This window comes from Ranitomeya imitator, chromosome 4, assembly GCF_032444005.1.
Source record: "Ranitomeya imitator isolate aRanImi1 chromosome 4, aRanImi1.pri, whole genome shotgun sequence".
NCBI classification, from domain to species: Eukaryota; Metazoa; Chordata; class Amphibia; order Anura; family Dendrobatidae; genus Ranitomeya; species Ranitomeya imitator.
The window spans coordinates 661,872,594-661,899,578 of NC_091285.1; the positions used below are offsets into that span (position 1 = coordinate 661,872,594).

At 47.0% G+C, this 26,985-nt stretch overlaps 1 protein-coding gene across 3 annotated transcripts in view; it reads right to left on the minus strand.

The window, feature by feature from the left end:
• Window positions 1-1,217: 1,217 nt before the first annotated feature.
• Window positions 1,218-26,985, minus strand: part of SLC44A2 (solute carrier family 44 member 2 (CTL2 blood group)) — a 1,192,885-nt gene continuing 1,167,117 nt past the window's right edge. For 2 of the 3 annotated variants that reach the window (XM_069767108.1, XM_069767109.1), the window contains exons 4-22: window positions 26,005-26,089; window positions 25,427-25,511; window positions 24,819-24,935; window positions 23,393-23,453; window positions 21,547-21,673; window positions 21,386-21,469; window positions 21,203-21,315; window positions 20,997-21,128; window positions 20,375-20,474; window positions 17,084-17,176; window positions 16,820-16,904; window positions 8,436-8,698; window positions 8,170-8,264; window positions 7,732-7,835; window positions 7,367-7,440; window positions 6,346-6,416; window positions 5,741-5,829; window positions 5,427-5,511; window positions 1,218-3,774 (exon numbers count right to left, since the gene is read on the minus strand). In XM_069767108.1, the coding sequence (XP_069623209.1) occupies window positions 3,653-3,774; window positions 5,427-5,511; window positions 5,741-5,829; window positions 6,346-6,416; window positions 7,367-7,440; window positions 7,732-7,835; window positions 8,170-8,264; window positions 8,436-8,698; window positions 16,820-16,904; window positions 17,084-17,176; window positions 20,375-20,474; window positions 20,997-21,128; window positions 21,203-21,315; window positions 21,386-21,469; window positions 21,547-21,673; window positions 23,393-23,453; window positions 24,819-24,935; window positions 25,427-25,511; window positions 26,005-26,089 (1,985 nt within the window). In that variant the 3' untranslated portion in view covers window positions 1,218-3,652. The remainder of the gene's footprint in view (window positions 3,775-5,426; window positions 5,512-5,740; window positions 5,830-6,345; window positions 6,417-7,366; window positions 7,441-7,731; window positions 7,836-8,169; window positions 8,265-8,435; window positions 8,699-16,819; window positions 16,905-17,083; window positions 17,177-20,374; window positions 20,475-20,996; window positions 21,129-21,202; window positions 21,316-21,385; window positions 21,470-21,546; window positions 21,674-23,392; window positions 23,454-24,818; window positions 24,936-25,426; window positions 25,512-26,004; window positions 26,090-26,985) is intronic. The other variant, XM_069767110.1, reaches the window with a different exon arrangement.

Sequence of the window (26,985 nt, forward strand, 5' to 3'; positions counted from 1 at the left end):
GCTGTCGATGTGAAAAGTCGTCATGGCGTATGGACAAGATGGAGAAAAGAAGGAAAGATTCCAATCAGAGACAACATCATTTATAAAAGGTGCTTAGGTGTAAATGTTTGATTGTGATACCAATTTTCATTAGTAGTGTGGTTCCTATATGGTCCGCAGTATGATGATGACTGATAACTCCCAGCATCTCCTTACCATTAAAAAGACATATTGGGAGTTATAGGTTCATGCGACACAAATGCATATGGCTCTGACATGACATTACAATTAATGTACCATGGTTTTGGTGATGTATTCATGTACTGATCATGGTTCAGGTGATGTATTTATTCAATGAATAATGGTGTTTCTGATGATGTATTTCTGGAATGATGGTGGTTCTGGTGCTGAATTCATGTACCAATAGTGGTGCTGGTGATGTATTCATGTAAAGAAGGGGGTTTTTTGATCCTTCTGTACTTCTGGTGATTAATTTCTATATTGATGAGGGTTGTGATTCTACGTTTCTGTACTGCTGGTGGTTCTGGCGATTTATTTCTGTATCGATGAGGGTTGTGATTCTGCGTTTCTGTACTGCTGGTGGTTCTGGCGATTCATTTCTGTATCGATGAGGGTTGTGATTCTGCGTTTCTGTACTGCTGGTGGTTCTGGTGATTTATTCTTGTGCTATTATTTTTTCTGATCTGTACACATGTAACAATCCATAACGTGTAGGATTACGCGATACATTCCTATGTTAATTGTTGTGGCGTCTGACAAGTTAAAGGTTTGTATGTTTTTATTTTAAAACCATTAAAGGGGTTGTCTAAGTTCGTGATCAAAGTGTTCTGTTACTTTATGTGCCTGCTGTTTTCACAGCGGTCACTGCACGCCGTCAGGATTCTCTGGTGCCGGCGGTGACTCAGGAAACCCGCAAGTATGTGATTTACATGACAGGCATGACCCTAGATCAATGAATATGAATTGAGCGAGGCCGGACATGCCCAATCCTAACAGCGTGTAATATCCTCACTGTCAGGATTCAGCAGTCATCAAACGGCCACTTCACTCATGTGAGAAAAATCCAATTAAATGTTTTTTTGTTTTTTGTTAAATCTAGATGATAAGTACACCCCTATTTTGAGGGGTATCATGTGACCCTTCCCGCTGGTTATAATGGCACAGCGGAGGTCATAGTCTCACCCTGGCTAGGAAATAAAAGACCCGAGGAGACGACGATCTATACAAAACCTTTATTACCGATCTGCGGAGTTCATTTCTGAACACGCTTTTAAGGCGCAAGTTTATACAAACGGCAGGGAGCAACGACACTTGGTATCTCAGTAAACATGGTGGACATGATTATGTATGTACAAAGACGTAAAACACTCTCCATGCGAATATATATATAAAAACTATAAAAAAAAAAACACAACTGACAGTCCAGTTAACAGTAGGTAGAAACATGGTGACTGGGCGCCAAGTTGTGGCCACAAGGCTGATGGGCAAAGTAGTGTAACGGAGAACTCTGCCTTTAGGTGGCGCTGCGCCTCCCATAATATAAAGGATCTGCTTCTGGGAAACCTGTTTGACAACCAATATGGTTATTACAGCACTTCATCCAGCTTTCCTAGACTCCTGAATATGGCATCAAAGGTCAGTCACATGCAGGAATCTAGGAAAGCTGGGGCGACGCTCTAACCCAGCTCTACCAGAAGAGATCACCGATCTAAACCAATCCATACTTCAGTGCAGATTAAATTCTTGGTATATCCTTAAAAGAGGGGGGAGGGGGTCGAGGCTTAATTTTTATGATACACTGCACCAAATCTGCATGGACACAGTTAAAGATAGAAATCTATTTTATCAGCAGCCACCACTAGAGGGAGCAGAGGAGTTTACTGCAGAGGAGTAAATGCAGTGAGCTCCCTCTAGTGGTGGCTGCAGGTAAATTGGTCTAGCTATAATGCTATTTTTACCTGCAGGCACCACTAGAGGGAGCAGAGGAGTAAATGCAGTGAGCTCCCTCTAGTGGTGGCTGCAGGTAAATTAGTCTAGCTAAAAAATTATTTACCTGCAGCCACCACTAGAGGGAGCAGAGGAGTAAATGAAGTGAGCTCCCTCTAGTGGTGGCTGCAGGTAAATTGGTCTAGCTATAATGCTATATTATTTACCTGCAGCCACCACTAGAGGGAGCAGAGGCGTAAATGCAGTGAGCTCCCTCTAGTGGTGGCTGCAGGTAAATTGGTCTAGCTATAATACTATATTATTTACCTGCAGGCACCACTAGAGGGAGCAGAGGCGCAAATGCAGTGAGCTCCCTCTAGTGGTGGCTGCAGGTAAATAGTTTTATATCTAGACCAGAGATTTGGAGTTGTGAATAAGAAAAGCAGAACTTTTCCCCGCTGCATTATAAAATATAAATTAGACAATTAGTTTGAACGGAATTTATCTTATAGGCGGAAGGTTAAAGTTCAGTTTTCTTGATACACGGCTCCAAATCTCCACACTAGACATAAAATTAGTGATAAAATAAATTTACCCACCCACTAGAGGTTGACTGCAGACAGAGAAAAGTAAATGCAGTGAGCTCACTCTAGTGGTGGCTTTAGAAGTTTTTCAGAATGTTACCATTAATCCTGCACTAGGTATAAAATTTATGATAACATTAATTACCTGCAGCCACCACTAGAGGGAGCAGACGAGTTTACTGGACGCAGAGTGAGCTCCCTCTAGTGGTGGCCAAAGGTAAATAGTTTTATATCTATGCGAGGGATTTGAGGTCGTGCAGAGAAAAGCAAAAACTTTAACCTTTCCCCGTCTTATAAAATATATATTTCACAATTAGTCTGCACTGAGCAAATCCTTATAGGGAGGGGAGTTTTCCTGCTACAAAGCTCCAAATCTGCTGCCTAGATAAAGAAAAAAAAAAAAAAAAAATGGCGATATAAAGATTTACCTGCAGTCACCACTAGAGGGAGCAGAGGAGCTTACGACAAACTGAGGAAAGTAAAGGCAGTGTGCTCCCTCTAGTGGTGGCTGTAGGAATTTTGCCATTAATTCCATGTCTCTGCAGGAGATTTGGAGCTGTGTATCAGCGAGGAGGACAGGCGGCAGAGTGTTGACCTAAAATGACAGTAGAGATTTACAGTAAATTTGCCAGGAGCAGTTGATTTGTGACATTATGTACATTCTATACTGGGAGTGGATATGGCGCACGTGTCCGGCCCGTGAGGACACTGTATGCAGCGGTGACATCACAATGGTCACTTCTCGCCCTCATCTTTGTTCTTTTTGTTCAGCAGTTTCTGCAGGTTGGTCGACATGTAATAGGGTCTCTCCGAGGAGCCGTCGTTCCTTTCCAGATCTTCCACTGTGCAGGAGGGAATGGAGACGTGAAGATGGCGGCACATGTCGGACATGAGCGCGGGTCATGCAGCGGGTAACAAGGCACTGGGTGTTGGCAAGTTACATACATGTTGTATTTTGCGCACACACAAAGGTAAAGATTAACCCTTAGAGGCTGTCCCGGCCTCCGCACCAGCTCCATTAAAGCTACGGCCCGTCTGACACTGCCCGGTGCCCTGGTCTGTCCCAGGCATGAGGTACAGAAGGAGGAGGAGGGTTAGTGGTGTCAGCGGAGAGGAGATGGACCGCGGCACCGCCCGCACACTCAGCTTTGGCTCTCGCTGGATTTTAGGAGCTCTGCATCTTTTTTCAGCAAGATCTGGCTGAGTTCCGGAGACATGTAATATGGCCGCTCCAAGGAGCCATCATTCCTCTCCAGATCTTCACCTTGTAAAGCGTCAGCCCCGGCAGCAAGATAGATAGAAGACAGAAGGGAGGTGCGAGGAGGCAGAAAAGGGAGGCGCGAGGCGGAAACATGAGGCAGAAGAGAGGCACGAGGCGGAATCAGGAGGCAGAAGAGAGGCACGAGGCGGAATCAGGAGGCAGAAGAGAGGCGCGAGGCGGAATCAGGAGGAAGAGAGGCGTGAGGCGGAAACAGGAGGCAGAAGAGAGGCGCGAGGCAGAAACAGGAGGCAGAAGAGAGGCACGAGGCGGAATCAGGAGGCAGAAGCAAGGCGGAATCAGGAGGAAGAGAGGCGTGAGGCGGAATCAGGAGGCAGAAGAGAAGCGCGAGGCGGAATCAGGAGGCAGAAGAAAGGCGCAAGGCGGAATCAGGAGGCAGAAGAGAGGCGCAAGGCGGAAACAGGAGGCAGAAGAGAGGCGCAAGGCGGAAACAGGACGCAGAAGAGAGGCACGAGGCGGAATCAGAAGGCAGAAGAGAGGTGCGAGGTGGAATCAGGAGGAAGAGAGGCGTGAGGTGGAAACAGGAGGCAGAAGAGAGGCGCGAGGAGAAAACAGGAGGCAGAAGAGAGGCACAAGGCGGAAACAGGAGGCAGAAGAGAGGCGCGAGGCAGAAACAGGAGGCAGAAGAGAGGCACGAGGCGGAATCAGGAGGCAGAAGAGAGGCGCGAGGCGGAATCAGGAGGCAGAAGAGAGGCACAAGGCGGAAACAGGAGGCAGAAGAGAGGCACGAGGCGGAATCAGGAGGCAGAAGAGAGGCGCGAGGCGGAATCAGGAGGCAGAAGAGAGGCACAAGGCGGAAACAGGAGGAAGTGAGGCGTGAGGCGGAAACAGGAGGCAGAAGAGAGGCGCGAGGCGGAAACAGGAGGAAGTGAGGCGGAAACAGGAGGCAGAAGAGAGGCACGAGGCGGAAACAGGAGGCAGAAGAGGCGCGAGGAGGAGGACACAGGAAGCAGAAGAAAGGCGCAAGGAGGAAACAGGAGGCAGAAGAGAGGCACAAGGCGGAAACAGGAGGCAGAAGAGGCACGAGGCAAAAAGAGGAGACAGAAGAGAGGTACAAGGCGGAAACAGGAGGCAGAAGAGAGGCGCGAGGCGGAAACGGGGCAGAAGAGAGGCGCGAGGAGGATACAGGAGGCAGAGAAAATGGGAGGCACGAGTCAAAAAGAGAAGGCAGAGAAGAAGGGAGGCGCGGGACGGCAAGAGGAGGCATGAGATGGAAAGAGAAGGGCGTGAAGCAGAGGGGGGTACAATAATTATTTACAGAGACAAGCAGTGCAGGGAGGAGGAATGGAGGCAGTTTGAAGGATTAGATAGAAGGAGAAAAATGGAAAAAAGAGAAACCCAGATTAGTATAGGACAGATCCTTGTATCATGAGAGGGGTGCAGGCTTCCATGGACAGCCCCCCACCTATAATCAGGGCCCTGGTGTCAGTGTGACGGCTGCACAGAAGCGAGCTGTCAGTGCTGGTAATAGACGGCCTGTCCTGGTAAGACAGGACACATCTCTCCAGGCGGTCAGTCTCTGTACACACCAGCGGCCCCGAGTACAGACGGGGGACTCTCCTGATGGGGACACCCATAGACCGGCAGAGACAGAAGAGTGCGAGCTCTTAGGTGTGTATCCAAGCCGCGATACTTACAGAAACACAGGAACAGGGTGTCCACACACATCCCGTACACGCTGAAGAAGCCATGGGCAATGAGGTAGGAGCCGATCACCACCGTCTGCGGAGAGAAAGACAAATCACTTGGGGCCGGTAGACATACGATACATTGGAGGGGAGGTCTCCAGGTGGTGTGGAACTACAAGTACCAAAATGAGCCGTTTTTCCTGATACACAGCTCCGAATCCCCTGCATGGGCATACATGTAAGCCTGACTTTGTGCAGCCACCACTAGGGGACATATCAGATGCTCATGTTAGGGGTCTCGCTCTGGTTTGGGGGTCACTCACCAGAATCGGTACCCAGTAGTAATTCAGAGTGGGGGCCGTGTCCTGTATAACTTGGATGCGACGAGTAAAAAAGAAGAAAGCCAGGATTCCTGCAAAATAATACAAATTACATTGTAATTTACAAGAACACTGGATTTGGTCAGAATAATCCTCTTTTGCAGCAGCAATGGGATGTGTGTCAGTTTCGAGAAAATTGTGAGTTAAGAATGTATTATACCTCAGAGCTGTAATCACAATTCTACCGGTTGATATAGAAAACCATTACCGAGCCTGATAAAGGTGACCTGTAATTCCAATGAATTCATTTCCTTTACATCAGATTACTTCAAATTCAAGACACCAAAACATGCTGGGAACCCTGTGGGAGTTCAGCTCTGAAGCCTGCAGAATTGTGAACGCAGCTCGAGGAGAATACAAATCCAGTATGACAAACGTCTTCATTTTACAGTCAGGGACCATAGCGGGCACCTTGGCTAAAGGGGTACACAGGCCCACCGTATGGCCGTCCCCTCAAGGATGGAATGATCCAGCGTAATTTCTTGCTTCAGCGCCCCCCAGTGGTGAGGTCACTTGCAATCTACCTCTCGCTTTATTAGTATACTCACCCACACAGCCCACCACCAGTAATTTTCCAAGGAACAGCAGGAAGTCGGTGACTTTATCAAGGACGGCAACACTGCAGGGTGAAAAGAGCAGGAGGGGAGTTACACTGCTAAGCCACCAGGGGGCAGTATTGCTAAGGCAGATATCAGAAGCTACCAAGCAGGAAAGGAAAAGTGGTCAGGTGTGTAAGACTGATGGGGGGGATTTTGTAGGAAAATGGAAGGTGAGTCTTATGGTCTGGATGTACTTGCTGTGGATGGAGAGGCAGACAAACGGGTCACAGGAGGCAGGAGCTTGCGGTTGCAGCTAACACTCAGACAGCTGTTAAAGAAAATGAATATTCACTGCCCCCCACACCCATAATCCCACCCAACTCTATGCATTGAGAGGTAGGAGGGACTATGGGCGTGGGGAGCAGTGAATATTAAATATTCTTTAACAGTGGGCACAGTGTTAGCCACAGCGGCCAGCTTCCTGCAGCGGGTGGGCAATCACGTGTGCCCGCTATTACAGAGGATGAATATTCACTGCTCTCCACTCCTAAAGGCCCAGCATGGGGAGCAGTGAGTATTCTGGGAGCGGACCTCAGCATGTAAGCAGCAAATAATGTCACTGCCACGCATGTTTGTCACTGCTTACAAATTTAAATCAACTGCTGGAGTCAGAACAGCATGCTGCGAGGGAGCACAGGGAAGGTAAGTAGAATGGTTTATGTTTTTATGTGTGCAGTGTGATGGTGGCCATGCATACCAGGATGAGGATGGTGGATGAAGGGGCCATGTATACCAGGATGGGGGCTACTATGTATACCAGGATGAGGGATATTAGCACAGAATTGGAGCACATTACTCCTATAAAGGTGTGAGCGGAAGATCCCCTTCCCTCCCCCCCCCCAATAACGGTGCATCACGACCACATTTTTTGCTTAATTTTTTTCGCTCCTCTAAAACCTATGTGCTTCTTATAGCCCGATAGACACGGTATATAAATGACCGCTGTGCCATTAATAGGAATGTCACTCACCGGACTATGTTTCTCATGAGCAGGAAGAAGGCGTTCCGAGCCGACGTGCAGAAGTTGGTGCCGTAGATGGCGATCTGTCGGAAGAGAGGATTGTTTGGATTGAACATGCTGGGGGTTGTAGTTTTGCAACAGCGGAACACTACTGCCCTAAAGTAATCAAATCTAATCATCCCCCATGGTGTTAAAATCCATACAGTGTAGTACCAGAGGTTGAACACCAGGGGGCACTAGATTGGGACATAACCGGCAGCGAGGAGTCGCGTTCTTACACATCTGCTCTTCTGTTCTGCACAGATGTTAGACTACTCCGCCTAACAGGGAGTTGGGATGATGGGAGTAGTGCATCATCTCCGCTCTTTTCTCACCATGATGTAGGCATTTCGATTGAGGAACTTGATGAATTTTTCAAGGCACCAGAAGCAGCACTTGAGGCAGCAAAGGAGGAAACGGGCACACTTGTTATCCGCTCCTGACCAAAGGGGAAAAAAAAAAAAAAAAGTTGGATACTTTGGCCAGAAATGTGACTTTTTTTGCAGTGTTGAGTTTGTGGAGTTGCAGCAAAAAACTGTTTAAGGAGGTGGAAACAGTCAGCAAGCAGCATCTGCCAGGACTATATGCATGGATGAGATATGTCTTTCAGGTGGCCCATTCAATTCATGGGCACCATATAAAACCTTGCAAAATTGAATAAATAAAGAAGAAAAAAAAAAAAACAGATCAATCAACAGCAACTTCCTGACTGTGGCTTGTTGGCGCCACCTAGTGGCTCAAGTATATAGAAAAAGTCCAACTCAGTAACTCACCTTTCAGTTTGTGATCCAGATATTCCAACAGGATCCTGATCAGCTGCACAATCGCAAGGATAAGAGACCCGAAGGCCAGGGAACCCGTGTGGTATCTGAAAGGAGCAGTAAGGGGGCATTGGTGAAGAGAGGCACTATCACTCCCAGCAGCATGTGCCTATGGCGGCATCCTGGGTGTGGCGCTTGGGCAACTGATTGGGAGCCACAGATTGGAGACTATCAGTTAGCCAGCCAATGTTTGGTACCAATAGATACCATTTGCTTACCTGAGAGCCCGGCCCAAGGAGGAGAAAATGGGGAAAGCGGGCATGTCATCTGGTTTCTTAAAGGCCCAGTAATAAGAGGCAAATGCCCCGGCCAGAGTCACCTGACCCAGAGCAATGACGAAGTTTGCCAGCCAGAGGAACATGAAGGCATTATAGATCTGGAAGACGATCAGGTACTTGTGGTAGTAAGTCTCTCCGCCATAGAAAGCGAACTGGCAAGTGGCATCCGGGCAAATGCGGGAAATGTTGGTGGTATTAAAAGTCTGAAAAAGAAATGACAAATCATTTTGGAGGCAGCCAGTAAGGATCATTTCTGGGTGAGCAACCTGTGTACTAGCTGGAGAATGCTCAGTGCGATCTAGGATAACGTCTGGGTGAATAACCGCTGTACTAGCTGGAGAATGCCAAAGCGATCTAGGATGCGTCTGGCTGCACAACCTGTGTACTAGCTGGAGAATGCTCTGTGCGATCTAGGATCACTTCTGGGGGTTCAGTCTGTGTACTAGCTGGAGAATGCTCAGTGCGATCTAGGATCACTTCTGGAGGCTCAGCCTGTGTACTAGCTGGAGAATGCTCAGTGCGATCTAGGATCACTTCTGGAGGCTCAGCCTGTGTACTAGCTGGAGAATGCTCAGTGCGATCTAGGATCACTTCTGGGAGAACAACCTGTGTACTAGCTGGAGAATGCTCAGTGCGATCTAGGATCACTTCTGGGAGAACAACCTGTGTACTAGCTGGAGAATGCTCAGTGCGATCTAGGATCACTTCTGGAGGCTCAGCCTGTGTACTAGCTGGAGAATGCTCAGTGCGATCTAGGATCACTTCTGGAGGCTCAGCCTGTGTACTAGCTGGAGAATGCTCAGTGCGATCTAGGATCACTTCTGGAGGCTCAGCCTGTGTACTAGCTGGAGAATGCTCAGTGCGATCTAGGATCACTTCTGGGAGAACAACCTGTGTACTAGCTGGAGAATGCTCAGTGCGATCTAGGATCACTTCTGGAGGCTCAGCCTGTGTACTAGCTGGAGAATGCTCAGTGCGATCTAGGATCACTTCTGGAGGCTCAGCCTGTGTACTAGCTGGAGAATGCTCAGTGCGATCTAGGATCACTTCTGGGGGTTCAGTCTGTGTACTAGCTGGAGAATGCTCAGTGCGATCTAGGATCACTTCTGGGGGTTCAGTCTGTGTACTAGCTGGAGAATGCTCAGTGCGATCTAGGATCACTTCTGGAGGCTCAGCCTGTGTACTAGCTGGAGAATGCTCAGTGCGATCTAGGATCACTTCTGGAGGCTCAGCCTGTGTACTAGCTGGAGAATGCTCAGTGCGATCTAGGATCACTTCTGGGGGTTCAGTCTGTGTACTAGCTGGAGAATGCTCAGTGCGATCTAGGATCACTTCTGGGGGTTCAGTCTGTGTACTAGCTGGAGAATGCTCAGTGCGATCTAGGATCACTTCTGTGGGCTCAGCCTGTGTACTAGCTGGAGAATGCTCTGTGCGATCTAGGATCACTTCTGGGTGAATAACCGCTGTACTAGCTGGAAAATGCCAAAGCAATCTAGGATCACTTCTGGAGGCTCAGCCTGTGTACTAGCTGGAGAATGCTCAGTGCGATCTAGGATCACTTCTGTGGGCTCAGCCTGTGTACTAGCTGGAGAATGCTCTGTGCGATCTAGGATCACTTCTGTGGGCTCAGCCTGTGTACTAGCTGGAGAATGCTCAGTGCGATCTAGGATAACTTCTGAGGGTTCAGTCTGTGTACTAGCTGGAGAATGCTCTGTGCGATCTAGGATCACTTCTGAGGGTTCAGTCTGTGTACTAGCTGGAGAATGTTCTGTGCGATCTAGGATCACTTCTGGGGGTTCAGTCTGTGTACTAGCTGGAGAATGCTCAGTGCGATCTAGGATCACTTCTGTGGGCTCAGCCTGTGTACTAGCTGGAGAATGCTCAGTGCGATCTAGGATCACTTCTGAGGGTTCAGTCTGTGTACTAGCTGGAGAATGCTCAGTGCGATCTAGGATCACTTCTGAGGGTTCAGTCTGTGTACTAGCTGGAGAATGCTCAGTGCGATCTAGGATAACTTCTGAGGGTTCAGTCTGTGTACTAGCTGGAGAATGCTCAGTGCGATCTAGGATCACTTCTGTGGGCTCAGCCTGTGTACTAGCTGGAGAATGCTCAGTGCGATCTAGGATCACTTCTGTGGGCTCAGCCTGTGTACTAGCTGGAGAATGCTCAGTGCGATCTAGGATAACTTCTGAGGGTTCAGTCTGTGTACTAGCTGGAGAATGCTCTGTGCGATCTAGGATCACTTCTGGGGGTTCAGTCTGTGTACTAGCTGGAGAATGCTCAGTGCGATCTAGGATCACTTCTGGAGGCTCAGCCTGTGTACTAGCTGGAGAATGCTCAGTGCGATCTAGGATCACTTCTGTGGGCTCAGCCTGTGTACTAGCTGGAGAATGCTCAGTGCGATCTAGGATCACTTCTGGAGGCTCAGCCTGTGTACTAGCTGGAGAATGCTCAGTGCGATCTAGGATCACTTCTGGAGGCTCAGCCTGTGTACTAGCTGGAGAATGCTCAGTGCGATCTAGGATCACTTCTGGGGGTTCAGTCTGTGTACTAGCTGGAGAATGCTCAGTGCGATCTAGGATCACTTCTGTGGGCTCAGCCTGTGTACTAGCTGGAGAATGCTCAGTGCAATCTAGGATCACTTCTGGAGGCTCAGCCTGTGTACTAGCTGGAGAATGCTCAGTGCGATCTAGGATCACTTCTGTGGGCGCAGCCTGTGTACTAGCTGGAGAATGCTCAGTGCAATCTAGGATCACTTCTGGAGGCTCAGCCTGTGTACTAGCTGGAGAATGCTCAGTGCGATCTAGGATCACTTCTGTGGGCTCAGCCTGTGTACTAGCTGGAGAATGCTCTGTGCGATCTAGGATCACTTCTGGGTGAATAACCGCTGTACTAGCTGGAAAATGCCAAAGCAATCTAGGATCACTTCTGGAGGCTCAGCCTGTGTACTAGCTGGAGAATGCTCAGTGCGATCTAGGATCACTTCTGTGGGCTCAGCCTGTGTACTAGCTGGAGAATGCTCAGTGCAATCTAGGATCACTTCTGGAGGCTCAGCCTGTGTACTAGCTGGAGAATGCTCAGTGCGATCTAGGATCACTTCTGGAGGCTCAGCCTGTGTACTAGCTGGAGAATGCTCTGTGCGATCTAGGATCACTTCTGTGGGCTCAGCCTGTGTACTAGCTGGAGAATGCCCAGTGCGATCTAGGATCACTTCTGTGGGCTCAGCCTGTGTACTAGCTGGAGAATGCTCAGTGCAATCTAGGATCACTTCTGGAGGCTCAGCCTGTGTACTAGCTGGAGAATGCTCAGTGCGATCTAGGATCACTTCTGGAGGCTCAGCCTGTGTACTAGCTGGAGAATGCTCAGTGCGATCTAGGATCACTTCTGGAGGCTCAGCCTGTGTACTAGCTGGAGAATGCTCAGTGCGATCTAGGATAACTTCTGGGTGAATAACCGCTGTACTAGCTGGAGAATGCTCAGTGCGATCTAGGATCACTTCTGGGGGTTCAGTCTGTGTACTAGCTGGAGAATGCTCAGTGCGATCTAGGATCACTTCTGGAGGCTCAGCCTGTGTACTAGCTGGAGAATGCTCAGTGCGATCTAGGATAACTTCTGAGGGTTCAGTCTGTGTACTAGCTGGAGAATGTTCTGTGCGATCTAGGATCACTTCTGGCGGTTCAGTCTGTGTACTAGCTGGAAAATGCTCAGTGCCATCTAGGATCACTTCTGGGAGAACAAGCGGTGTACTAGCTGGAGAATGCTCTGTGCGATCTAGGATCAGTCTGGGTGAGCAACCTGTGTACTAGCTGGAAAATGCTCAGTGCCATCTAGGATCACTTCTGTGGGCTCAGCCTGTGTACTAGCTGGAGAATGCTCTGTGCGATCTAGTATCAGTCTGGGTGAACAGCATGTGTATTCGCTGGAAAATGCTCAAAGCGATCTAGGATCACTTCTGGATGAACAGACTCTGTACTAGCTGGAGAATGCTCTATGCGATCTAGGATCACTTCTGGGTGAACAACCGGTGTACTAGCTGGAGAATGCATAGTGTGATCAAGGATTATTTCTGGGTGAACAGACAAAATGTAGCAAAGGAAAAGAAAAACAAAAACACAAAAGCCAAAAGAAGTTCTATTACCCCTTGAACCCGAAACCTGTTTTCAACTTCCTGACCACGCCATTTTTTTCAATTCTGACCACTCACTTTATGAGGTCATATCTCTGAAACGCTTCATCGGATCCTGGTGATTCTGAGACTGTTTTCTCGTGACATATTGTACTTTATGAAAGTGGTAAAATTTCTTCGATTTGACTTGCATTTATTTGTGGGAAAAAATGGAAATTTGGCCAAAATTTTGAAAATTTAGCAATTTTTAAACTTTTAGTTTTTGTGCCTTTAAATTAGAGAGTCATATCATACAAAATAGTAACATAGTAACATAGTAACATAGTTAGTAAGGCCGAAAAAAGACATTTGTCCATCCAGTTCAGCCTATATTCCATCATAATAAATACCCAGATCTACGTCCTTCTACAGAACCTAATAATTGTATGATACAATATTGTTCTGCTCCAGGAAGACATCCAGGCCTCTCTTGAACCCCTTGACTGAGTTCGCCATCACCACCTCCTCAGGCAAGCAATTCCAGATTCTCACTGCCCTAACAGTAAAGAATCCTCTTCTATGTTGGTGGAAAAACCTTCTCTCCTCCAGACGCAAAGAATGCCCCCTTGTGCCCGTCACCTTCCTTGGTATAAACAGATCCTCAGCGAGATATTTGTATTGTCCCCTTATATACTTATACATGGTTATTAGATCGCCCCTCAGTCGTCTTTTTTCTAGACTAAATAATCCTAATTTCGCTAATCTATCTGGGTATTGTAGTTCTCCCATCCCCTTTATTAATTTTGTTGCCCTCCTTTGTACTCTCTCTAGTTCCATTATATCCTTCCTGAGCACCGGTGCCCAAAACTGGACACAGTACTCCATGTGCGGTCTAACTAGGGATTTGTACAGAGGCAGTATAATGCTCTCATCATGTGTATCCAGACCTCTTTTAATGCACCCCATGATCCTGTTTGCCTTGGCAGCTGCTGCCTGGCACTGGCTGCTCCAGGTAAGTTTATCATTAACTAGGATCCCCAAGTCCTTCTCCCTGTCAGATTTACCCAGTGGTTTCCCGTTCAGTGTGTAATGGTGATATTGATTCCCTCTTCCCATGTGTATAACCTTACATTTATCATTGTTAAACCTCATCTGCCACCTTTCAGCCCAAGTTTCCAACTTATCCAGATCCATCTGTAGCAGAATACTATCTTCTCTTGTATTAACTGCTTTACATAGTTTTGTATCATCTGCAAATATCGATATTTTACTGTGTAAACCTTCTACCAGATCATTAATGAATATGTTGAAGAGAACAGGTCCCAATACCGACCCCTGCGGTACCCCACTGGTCACAGCGACCCAGTTAGAGACTATACCATTTATAACCACCCTCTGCTTTCTATCACTAAGCCAGTTACTAACCCATTTACACACATTTTCCCCCAGACCAAGCATTCTCATTTTGTGTACCAACCTCTTGTGCGGCACGGTATCAAACGCTTTGGAAAAATCGAGATATACCACGTTAAACAATAACACTACCCACATGTCTGCTTTACATCAGCACAATTTTGGAAACATTTTTTTTTGCTAGGAAGTTATAAGGGTTAAAAGTTGACCAGCGATTTCTCATTTTTACAACAAAATTTGCAAAGCCATTTTTTTAGGGACCACCTCACACTTGAAGTCACTTTGAGGGGTCTATATGACAGAAAATGCTCAAAAGTGACACCATTCTAAAAACTGCACCCCTCAAGGTGCTCAAAACCACATTCAAAAAGTTTATTAACCCTTCAGGTGCTTCACAGGAATTTTTGGAATGTTTAAAAAAAATTGAACATTTAACTTTTTTTCACAAAATTTTTACTTCAGATCCAATTTGTTTTCTTTTACCAAGGGTAACAGGAGAAACTGGACCCCAAAAGTTGTTGTGCCATTTGTTCTGAGTACCCCGATACCCCATATGTGCAGGTAAACCACTGTTTGGGCGCACCGCAGAGCTTGGAAGAGAAGGAGCACCGTTTTACTTTTTCAATGCAAAATTGGCAGGAATTGAGATTGGAACCCATGTCGCATTTGGAGAGCCCCTGATGTGCCTAAACATTGAAACCCCCCACAAGTGACACCATATTGGAAAGTAGACCCCCTAAGGAACTTATCTACATGTGTGGTGAGCACTTTGAACCCCCAAGTGCTTCACAGAAGTTTATAATGTAGAGCCGTAAAAAAAAATAAGCATATTTTTTTCACAAAAATGATATTTTAGCCCGCAATTTTTCATTTTCCCAAGGGTAACAGGACAAATTGGACCCCAAAAGTTGTTGTCCAATTTGTCCTGAGTACGCTGATACCCCATATGTGGGGGAACCACCGTGTGGGCGCATGGCAGAGCTCGGAAGGGAAGGAGCGCCATTTGGAATGCAGACTTAGATGGATTGGTCTGCAGGCGTCACATTGCGTTTGGAGAGCCCCTGATGTACGCAAACAGTAGAAATCCTCCAATTATAACTGAAACCCTAATCCAAACACATCCCTAACCCTAATCCCAACCCTAATCCCAACTCTAAATGTAATCCAAACCACAACCCTAATGGGAAAATGGAAATAAATACATTTTTTTAAATTTTATTATTTTTCCCTAACTAAGGGGGTGATGAAGGGGGTTTGATTTACTTTTATAGCGTTTTTTTTGGTGGATTTTTAGGATTGGCAGCCGTCACACTGAAAGACGCATTTTATTGCAAAAAATATTTTTTGCGTTACCACATTTTGAGAGCTATAATTTATCCATATTTTGGTCCACAGAGTCATGTGAGGTCTTGTTTTTTGCGGGACGAGTTGAGGTTATTATTGGTAACATTTTCGGGCATGTGACATTTTTTGATCGCTTTTTATTCTGATTTTTGTGAGGCAGAATGACCAAAAACCAGCTATTCATGAACTTCTTTTGGGGGAGGCGTTTATACCGTTCCGCGTTTGGTAAAGTGGATAAAGCAGTTTTATTCTTCGGGTCCGTACGATTACAGCGACACCTCATTTATATCATTTTTTTATGTTTTGGCGCTTTTACACAATAAAAAGTTTTTATATAAAAAATAATTGTTTTTGCATCGCTTTATTCTGAGAGCTATAACTTTTTTATTTTTTCGCTGATGATGCTGTATGGTGGCTTTTTTTTTTGCAGGACGAAGATGACGTTTTCAGCGGTACCATGGTTATTTATATCTGTCTTTTTGATCACATTTTATTGCACTTTTTGTTCGGCAGTATGATAAAGCGTTGTTTTTTGCCTCGTTTTTTATTTTTTGCAGTGTTCACTGAAGGGGTTAACTAGTGGGACAGTTTTATAGGTCGGATCGTTACGGACGCAGCGATACCAAATATGTGTACTTTTATTGTTTTTTTTTTAAATTTACATAAATGGATTTTATTGGAAAATATTTATTTTTTTTTCTTTATTTGGGGATTTTTTTTTTTTATACATTTTATTTATTTATTTTTTTTACTTTATAACATTATCCCAGGGTGGGACATCACTATATTTCATCAGATCGCTGACACTTTGCATAGCACTGTGTCAGATCAGCGATCTGACAGGCAGTGCAGGAGGCTTTCCGGCGCCTGTTCTCAGCAGGCGCAGGCAAACCACCTCAGCGAAGGACCTCGGAAGGAGTCCCGCGGCCATTTTGGATCCGGGGACTCCTTCCAGAACACCGCGATCGCATCGCGTTGTCCCGGTGGGAGAGCGCAGGGAGCCCCCGTCCCTGTGCGATGCCCCTCTGTCGCTGTCGCTACTGACAGCGGCATCAGAGAGGTTAAATGCCCACGATCGGCGCTAGCGCCGATCGTGGGCATTGCTGCGGGGTGTCAGCTGTCACATACAGCTGACACCCGTACGTGGTCGCCGAGGTGCCCGTACTAGTACTGCGGTTTGTGGGAACTCAGTTCCCGCAGAGTAGTACTTATATGTCACATGTTGGGAAGGGGTTAAAAAACATTTAATTAATTAATTGGGTAAATTATATTAAGAGAAATGAAGTGAAAAAAAAAAAAAGTTTTACTATTTTATTATTTTACTATACCTGGAAATTAATGGAGTTATTCAAAATTACAATGTCAATGGGAAAATAAAAAGTTATAGCTCCTGGAAGAAAAGGCAAAAACAACAAAAACGATCAGCATCAGGAAGGGGTTACAGGGCGGAAGAACAACGTACCTCGGGGTTACAGGATTTGCCGGCGTAGTCGCACTGCGTCTCGTTGAACACCTTATAGATGGCCTCATTGGAGGTGGACAGGAATCTGTGTGGTCGGGTCAAGGACAAATCCTACCGGTCTATACCAAGGTGCCAATCATCTACTCTCCATGTGCAGAGAGGTCCTGGTGGGCTGGTGCTAGGAATTGTGAACAAGCAGAGCTGCAGTATAAAGCATGGGGGACAAGAACAATCCTAATGGTGGAAGGAGAATATGAAGGATACACTGCGGTGATGGCCCAATACGCAATACACAGGCACACCAGGAAGAAGGTGAAGAGGGGGAACACCAGGGAGCACATGACATGTCCCACCGCCCTGCGGAAACAAAGACAATCCACAATGTCTCTCCATACAGTACAGATGTGGCAGAGCTCAGAAGGTCAAGCATCTGACTGCACAGTGATGAGAATTTACCTGCAGTCCCACGTAAATCCACAAATAGTTTATCAGCAATTCTGCAGGCTTTAGAGCTGAAATCTCCCAGTTTTCCCTGCTTGTTCAAGGTAAAGCAGTCTACAGTAATAGCATGTCTGACCCTACATTATCCAGGCTCAGCAAAACTATTCAGGGCAAGTCTGATACATTTATTAACCAATCCAAAGAGCAACCAAAAGAATTGTGAGTGCAGCTCTGGAGCACAGGATCAGTAATGTAATGTATGTCCACAGTGACTGCACCAGCAGAATAGTGAGTGCAGCTCTGGGGTATAATACAGGATGTAACTCGGGATCAGTAATGTAATGTATGTACACAGTGACTGCACCAGCAGAATAGTGAGTGCAGCTCTGGAGTATAATACAGGAGGTAACTCAGGATCAGTAATGTAATGTATGTACACAGTGACTGCACCAGCAGAATAGTGAGTGCAGCTCTGGGGTATAATACAGGATGTAACTCGGGATCAGTAATGTAATGTATGTACACACTGACTGCACCAGCAGAATAGTGAGTGCCGCTCTGGGGTATAATACAGGATGTAACTCAGGATCAGTAATGTAATGTATGTACACAGTGACTGCACCAGCAGAATAGTGAGTGCAGCTCTGGGATATAATACAGGATGTAACTCGGGATCAGTAATGTAATGTATGTCCACAGTGACTGCACCAGCAGAATAGTGAGTGCAGCTCTGGAGTATAATACAGGAGGTAACTCAGGATCAGTAATGTAATGTATGTACACAGTGACTGCACCAGCAGAATAGTGAGTGCAGCTCTGGAGTATAATACAGGATGTAACTCGGGATCAGTAATGTAATGTATGTACACAGTGACTGCACCAGCAGAATAGTGAGTGCAGCTCTGGAGTATAATACAGGATGTAACTCAGGATCAGTACAGGATCAGTAATGTAATGTATGTACACAGTGACTGCACCAGCAGAATAGTGAGTGCAGCTCTGGAGTATAATACAGGATGTAACTCAGGATCAGTAATGTAATGTATGTACACAGTGACTGCACCAGCAGAATAGTGAGTGCAGCTCTGGGGTATAATACAGGATGTAACTCAGGATCAGTAATGTAATGTATGTACACAGTGACTGCACCAGCAGAATAGTGAGTGCAGCTCTGGAGTATAATACAGGAGGTAACTCAGGATCAGTAATGTAATGTATGTACACAGTGACTGCACCAGCAGAATAGTGAGTGCAGCTCTGGAGTATAATACAGGATGTAACTCAGGATCAGTAATGTAATGTATGTACACAGTGACTGCACCAGCAGAATAGTGAGTGCAGCTCTGAGGTATAATACAGGATGTAACTCAGGATCAGTAATGTAATGTATGTACACAGTGACTGCACCAGCAGAATAGTGAGTGCAGCTCTGGAGTATAATACAGGAGGTAACTCAGGATCAGTAATGTAATGTATGTACACAGTGACTGCACCAGCAGAATAGTGAGTGCAGCTCTGGAGTATAATACAGGATGTAACTCGGGATCAGTAATGTAATGTATGTACACAGTGACTGCACCAGCAGAATAGTGAGTGCAGCTCTGGAGTATAATACAGGATGTAACTCAGGATCAGTACAGGATCAGTAATGTAATGTATGTACACAGTGACTGCACCAGCAGAATAGTGAGTGCAGCTCTGGAGTATAATACAGGATGTAACTCAGGATCAGTAATGTATGTACACAGTGACTGCACCAGCAGAATAGTGAGTGCAGCTCTGGGGTATAATACAGGATGTAACTCAGGATCAGTAATGTAATGTATGTACACAGTGACTGCACCAGCAGAATAGTGAGTGCAGCTCTGGGGTATAATACAGGATGTAACTCAGGATCAGTAATGTACTGTATGTACACAGTGACTGCACCAGCAGAATAGTGAGTGCAGCTCTGGGGTATAATACAGGATGTAACTCAGGATCAGTAATGTAATGTATGTACACAGTGACTGCACCAGCAGAATAGTGAGTGCAGCTCTGGGGTATAATACAGGATGTAACTCAGGATCAGTAATATAATGTATGTACACAGTGACTGCACCAGCAGAATAGTGAGTGCAGCTCTGGGGTATAATACAGGATGTAACTCAGGATCAGTAATGTAATGTATGTACACAGTGACTGCACCAGCAGAATAGTGAGTGCAGCTCTGGGGTATAATACAGGATGTAAGTCAGGATCAGTAATGTAATGTATGTACACAGTGACTGCACCAGCAGAATAGTGAGTGCAGCTCTGGAGTATAATACAGGATGTAACTCAGGATCAGTACAGGATCAGTAATGTAATGTATGTACACAGTGACTGCACCAGCAGAATAGTGAGTGCAGCTCTGGAGTATAATACAGGATGTAACTCAGGATCAGTAATGTAATGTATGTACACAGTGACTGCACCAGCAGAATAGTGAGTGCAGCTCTGGAGTATAATACAGGATGTAACTCAGGATCAGTAATGTAATGTATGTACACAGTGACTGCACCAGCAGAATAGTGAGTGCAGCTCTGGAGTATAATACAGGAGGTAACTCAGGATCAGTAATGTAATGTATGTACACAGTGACTGCACCAGCAGAATAGTGAGTGCAGCTCTGGGGTATAATACAGGATGTAACTCAGGATCAGTAATGTAATGTATGTACACAGTGACTGCACCAGCAGAATAGTGAGTGCAGCTCTGGGGTATAATACAGGATGTAACTCAGGATCAGTAATATAATGTATGTACACAGTGACTGCACCAGCAGAATAGTGAGTGCAGCTCTGGGGTATAATACAGGATGTAACTCAGGATCAGTAATGTAATGTATGTACACAGTGACTGCACCAGCAGAATAGTGAGTGCAGCTCTGGGGTATAATACAGGATGTAAGTCAGGATCAGTACATAGGTGTGGGGAGCCATGATATAGTGTTGGACATTATTACTCGAGCATTATGGGGAATAGTTTATGACCATTTGTAGTATATGGCCCTTCAGCCTACAGACAACGACCCCCCATCGTACCTAACACTTCTGGATATGACCGTAGACCACCCAGCAATCTGCTCCTCACCTGCTGGATTCCTTGATGAGAGCAATGGCAATCATGATCCTTTTCCGGAGGAATATCAGTAGCAGGATGATGATGACTTCCATAATGCACAGAATGATCACTGCAGACACAAGACGGAGTAGATAAGACACAACGCCACAATCTGGCAGAAATGGCAGCATATAATTGGTGTAACACCAGACTTGAAGGGGGTTTGGAGCCAATTTTTTTTTTTTACGTAACTGCACTTATTTTTGGCTAAAAATCTTTTTTACAATTGGTTTTCATAAAAAAAAAAAAATGTGCTCCGCTTGCCTTCTGTAGCTCTCCTCTGCCGATTTAGAGCCAACAACCACATAAAAAAAGTCAACAGTGCAAAGAAACAAAAAGATCCTATAAAGAGCGAAATGGTGAAAAACGTTTAATGAAACCCAATTGCAAAAATGATTTTTAGCCCCAAAAACATGAATTTACGTAAGGAAGAAAGAGTTTGTCTCGAGAGGTGGACAACCCCTTTAAGTAAATTTGCCCTGAAGTCCATACCAGTCACCCAGCGGCAGTCCCAGGTGCATGTAACCAGTCAGTTGTAGTCCTACTCTACCTCTACGGTGCCGATACCCACCCCATACATTTTAGGACTTACTGAAGGCCAGCCACGTCTGCCGCAGGTGTAGATAAATCCGTAAATCGCTCTGAAATCCAATGTCCGTCAACTTGATGTCCGAGCCCGCCGTTCCCTTTAGTCCGGCATACTCCATGTAACAGTGGAAGATTCCTGCGGGTGGTAGAAGAAGTAAAGGTGGGAACCAAGATGGGTGCAGGAAACCACCAGACGTGGCCGTTACTCACCATATCCCATCACCGCGATCACCAACACAATCATCACCCAGACCATAATCCCGGCCAGAAACCTCAGCAAGACGACGAAGATCAAGCTGATGAGCATGGCGATGACCAGGCCGCTGTGAATGATGGGCAGGGATTAGATTCAGGACAAGGAGCCGCCAGCGAGAAGGCACTGCAGGGACTTACAGGATTATCCAGTACCAGGACACAGTGTAGTCCTCGAAGATCTTCATGGCCACCTGCCGCGCCTCCAGCACCACGTTGGCTTTCCTGTGGAGGAATACGATGGTTAACGCTCAGTACAAAACACCGATGTGCCGGGTACGGGCCTCACCATCAGGACTCACTTCGCGCCTTCCATCAGGTCCGTCACATTGCGTTTTCTGTCGTCTCTTCCATCATCGAACGTCGTTGAGTTTCCGACCATCACCACCCCTTTCTTTATGTTAATAGCCGGGAAGCATCTTCTGGTAACTGAACAATCACAAAAATGGTGAAAGGAGATGTCTGCCCCTTCTAATACAGCAGGGAGGAGCTATTTGACACGGAGTCTGCCCCTCTCACCAGTCATGGAGGAGGAGCTATGTGACACGATGTCTGCCCCTCCCACTACAGTCATGAAGGAGGAGCTATGTGACGTGGAGTCTGCCCCTCTCACCACAGTCATGAAGGAGGAGCTATGTGACAGGATGTCTGCCCCTCCCACCACAGTCATGAAGGAGGAGCTATGTGACACGGAGTCTGCCCCTCCCACCAGTCATGAAGGAGGAGCTGTGTGACACGGAGTCTGCCCCTCCCACCAGTCATGGAGGAGCTATGTGACATGGAGTCTGCCCCTCCCACCAGTCATGAAGGAGGAGCTATGTGACAGAGTATGTCCCTCCCACCAGTCATGAAGGAGGAGCTGTGACATGGAGTCTGCCCCTCCCACCAGTCATGAAGGAGGAGCTGTGACATGGAGTCTGCCCCTCCCATCAGTCATGAAGGAGGAGCTATGTGACACAGTCTGCCCCTCCCACCAGTCATGAAGGAGGAGCTATGTGACAGTCTGCTCCTCCCACCACAGTCATGAAGGAAAAGCTATGTGACAGTCTGCCCCTCCCACCAGTCATGAAGGAGGAGCTATGTGACATGGAGCATGTCCCTCCCACCACAGTCATGAAAGAGGAACTATGTGACACAGTCTGCCCCTCCCACCACAGTCATGAAGGAGTAGCTATGTGACAGTCTGCCCCTCCCACCAGTCATGAAGGAGGAGCTATGTGACATGGAGTCTGCCCCTCCCACCAGTCATGAAGGAGGAGCTATGTGACGTGGAGTATGTCCCTCCCACCACAGTCATGAAGGAGGAGCTGTGACATGGAGTCTGCCCCTCCCATCAGTCATGAAGGAGGAGCTGTGACATGGAGTCTGCCCCTCCCATCAGTCATGAAGGAGGAGCTATGTGACACAGTCTGCCCCTCCCATCAGTCATGAAGGAGGAGCTATGTGACACAGTCTGCCCCTCCCATCAGTCATGAAGGAGGAGCTATGTGACAGTCTGCCCCTCCCACCAGTCATGAAGGAGGAGCTATGTGACACGATTGTCCCTCCCATCAGTCGTGAAGGAGGAGCTATGTGACAGTCTGCCCCTCCCACCACAGTCATGAAGGAGGAGCTATGTGACATGGAGTATGTCCCTCCCACCAGTCATGAAGGAGGAGCTATGTGACACGATGTCTGCCCCTCCCATCAGTCATGAAGGAGGAGCTATGTGACAGTATGTCCCTCCCACCACAGTCATGAAGGAGTAGCTATGTGACAGTCTGCCCCTCCCACCAGTCATGAAGGAGGAGCTATGTGACACGATTGTCCCTCCCATCAGTCGTGAAGGAGGAGCTATGTGACATGGAGCATGTCCCTCCCACCACAGTCATGAAAGAGGAACTATGTGACATGGAGTCTACCCCTCCCACCAGTCATGGAGGAGCTATGTGACATGGAGTATGTCCCTTCCACCACAGTTATGAGGATGGAGCTATGTGACGTGGAGCATGTCCCTCCCACCAGTCATGAAGGAGGAGCTATGTGACACGATGTCTGTCCCTCCCATCAGTCATGAAGGAGGAGCTATGTGACGTGGAGTATGTCCCTCCCACCCCAGTTATGAGGATGGAGCTATGTGACGTGGAGGCTGACCCTCCCACTACGCACATGGTTTGCTTGGTGTGATCATAGCCGGACAGTCTCGATCTCGGAAAACTTCCCCTGGGCTCTAGGACATAAAACAGAGCGGGCATTAGTGAGATGTGGCAACCTCTTCCTCCACCCTATAAATTCCGGCACATCACTCACTGCCGCTGTCACGTACCCACTTATCAGCACACGACTTGGGGTTGGCCTGCAAGGGTTAGGCCTCTTTCGCACTTCCATTTTTTTTTTACAATCAGTCACAATCCATCAAAATGTTGAAAAGACGGATCCTGTGCAGTTTGTAAAAAAACGGATGCACTGGATCCGTTTCTTTTGACGGATCCGTAGCGTTTTCCAAGCGATCTGTAGCATCGCTTGGAAAACTGATTGACAGGTTGGTCACACTTGTCAAACATAGTGTTTGACTAGTGTGACCAACTTTTTACTATTGATAGAATGTTAAAAATAAAAAAATCTTGATATTCTCACCTTCCAGCGTCCCTTGCAGTCTTCCCGCTCCTCGCGATGCTCCCGTTCCCAGTAAGGCATTACTGGGAACGGGAGCTGTCGGCAGCATCGCGAGCATCGGGAAGGCTGCGGGGGACGCTGGAAGGTGAGAATATCAAGATTTTTTATTTTATTATTTTTTACATTATATCTTTTTACTAATGATGCTGCATAGGCATTTCCTGACTGTAAATTCTTCCGCGCATGCTCAGTTTCAAAAGACGGAACCCGTCGCTGGATTTCTGCTTTTGACACACAGTGACGGATCCATAGGCTTCCATTATAGCCAATGACGGACGGTGCAGGATACGTCACTGAGCGATTTTCTAATGTGCACTCTCAGGTTGTTATTATAATTGCTCGTCTCTGATTGGACCATGGCCACTCCCCCAATGAATATATTATTTCCTCTGAAATTCTCTGTGTAAGTTTCTCACAGATAGTGTCAGGCTGTAATTGACATCTCTCTTCAAAAGAGCCGAAGGTGTGAAATGTTTCCCCTTTCTGGTTCTTAGCAAGGCCCTCTGGCGAGATTGGAGACAGTAGACTGCTTTCTCAGGATAACATATGCTGTGACCCCTGCAGCCTCAGGACAGATGTTAAAATTACTGCTAGTCACACATATATAACTATACATATTTTGCGACAGCAGCCATCTTATGTAATCTCCTACAGTAAACCACGTACCAGTAACAATCAGTACTCATGGTCCTTAAAGGGGTTGTACAGGATTCTAAAACATGGCCGCTTTCCTGAGACCATTGGTGAGAATTAGGAGTAGGAATCCCCCTCTAATGTGACGGTGTCACAGAAGGGTGGAGTAGGGGCACACTAGCACCAGACCCTTCTGTCTATGATGGTAAAGCTCAGCACCATAATGGGTGATAGGGCGTCCAGTGTGATTTCTGGGGTCCACGCTCCCAGCTACACCACAAGTTACCTTGGTGAAGTTGTTGAAGCCGTCTCTGCAGAACTGCTTGTAGTAGTCAAAGTTCTCCTGGGCCGTGGTCACGCCGAGATACGTGAGGAATCTGTCCGGACATTTCTCCACACAGATCTGTCAGAGAACAGAGACCATTAACACCGAGGCGTCACCTCGTCCTCACACAGGTGGGTGCAGAGCTGCCAACTAGGGTGGAACTGGGGCCGCGAAGGGGCCAAATGGGGCAAAGAGCTTAACGATATATATCGCTGACCCCGACCGAGCAGAATTATCTATATATCACTATTTCCAGTAATATCCCTTTAATCCGGCATTACATTAAAGTGCACCAAGAATCTTACAGCATCCCTGAAGGTTCAGAAAACTCCCAAATCCACCCCAAAAAATCTAGCTAGTTAAAAAAAAAAGAGAAGGGGAGAGGAGGGAGATGCAGCTGCAGGGTTTCAATGAAACAGTAAAAAAGAGGAGAAGTAGCTGATTGGTGTGATGTTTGTGCTTGACCAATTAGGCGCGCCCACTCAGATTACACAATTCTACATGAAGCCCTGTGAGAAGAGGGGACATGGCCTCCAGAACGGAGGGCAGCACCCTGACGATTCACTCACCTGGGTAGTTGGACACTGGAATTCCAGTAGGACGAGGGGGCTGGCGCATTTCATGATATTGAAGTAAAATAAGTACGGCTTCTTCCTGAGAAGACAATAAACGGACACTTGAGATACTGATAAAGGGGAAGCCAAGAGTCCGATCTTCACTCATCTGATGCATGGAACTCAGTCCTGGACTTCCCCTTTAAGTTATAACATTTGGCTTCCTGCAGTCCCCAGTAGGGGAGCTCTGACAAGGATTTGTATAGCTCCCATTGAACTCAATGTTAAACCCATGGCTGCTGCTCCTAGTGGTCAAAGCAGGTAGCTACAATTATTTTCATGACAGTCTCCAGCTATCCAGGGGATTCGGAGCTTTGAAGCTGTGGTCATCGACAAGTATTAAAGGGGTTGTCCCTCAAAAAAAGGCCAGGTCTAGTTTCCTGGCAATTTCCCCCCACCCAACTGTTATCAAAAGGGGGAGACGTGGCGGGGAGGGAGGAAGTACAGTCCAGGCCCCTCTAAAGTGTCATCTGGACATTATCTTATGAGACTATAGAAAGGAGAAGTCAGTATAAGATCTCGGCAGCTCTTACTCGTTGGGGGTCCCGGCTTGTCCGCAGAACTGGCCCTTGCTGTCTGTTGGGTAGATGACTTTTCGTGGATCTCCATAAGTCCAGGCTGCGGAAGTGACAATCAAACATTACACAGGACACCACACTGTGGCCCCGATGCCCGACGTATCGGCCGGAGCTGGGAACATTTCGCTGTTTTTTCTTGGTCCAGATCCCGACTTTCTATAAATCACTGTTTACACCCAGCGGTAAGATGAGAATCTCTCCGGTCACCGTTACCGTCCCTTTATGGTGACCCGACAGCCATAAAATGTCTCTCCTGTCCTAAATTTCTAGCCCAGATGTCACCTCACTGCATTCTGCAATAACCCCGTCGTCACCTCACTACATCCTGCAATAACCCCACCGTCACCTCACTACATCATGCAATAACCCCGCCGTCACCTCACTACATCCTGCAATAACCCCGCCGTCACCTCACTACATCCTGCAATAACCCCGCCGTCACCTCACTACATCATGCAATAACCCCGTCGTCACCTCACTACATCCTGCAATAACCCCACAGTCACCTCACTACATCATGCAATAACCCCGCCGTCACCTCACTACATCCTGCAATAACCCCGCCGTCACCTCACTACATCATGCAATAACCCCGTCGTCACCTCACTACATCCTGCAATAACCCCGCCGTCACCTCACTACATCCTGCAATAACCCCGTCGTCACCTCACTACATCATGCAATAACCCCGTCGTCACCTCACTACATCCTGCAATAACCCCACCGTCACCTCACTACATCATGCAATAACCCCGTCGTCACCTCACTACATCCTGCAATAACCCCACAGTCACCTCACTACATCCTGCAATAACCCCGCCGTCACCTCACTACATCATGCAATAACCCCGCCGTCACCTCACTACATCCTGCAATAACCCCGCCGTCACCTCACTACATCATGCAATAACCCCGTCGTCACCTCACTACATCCTG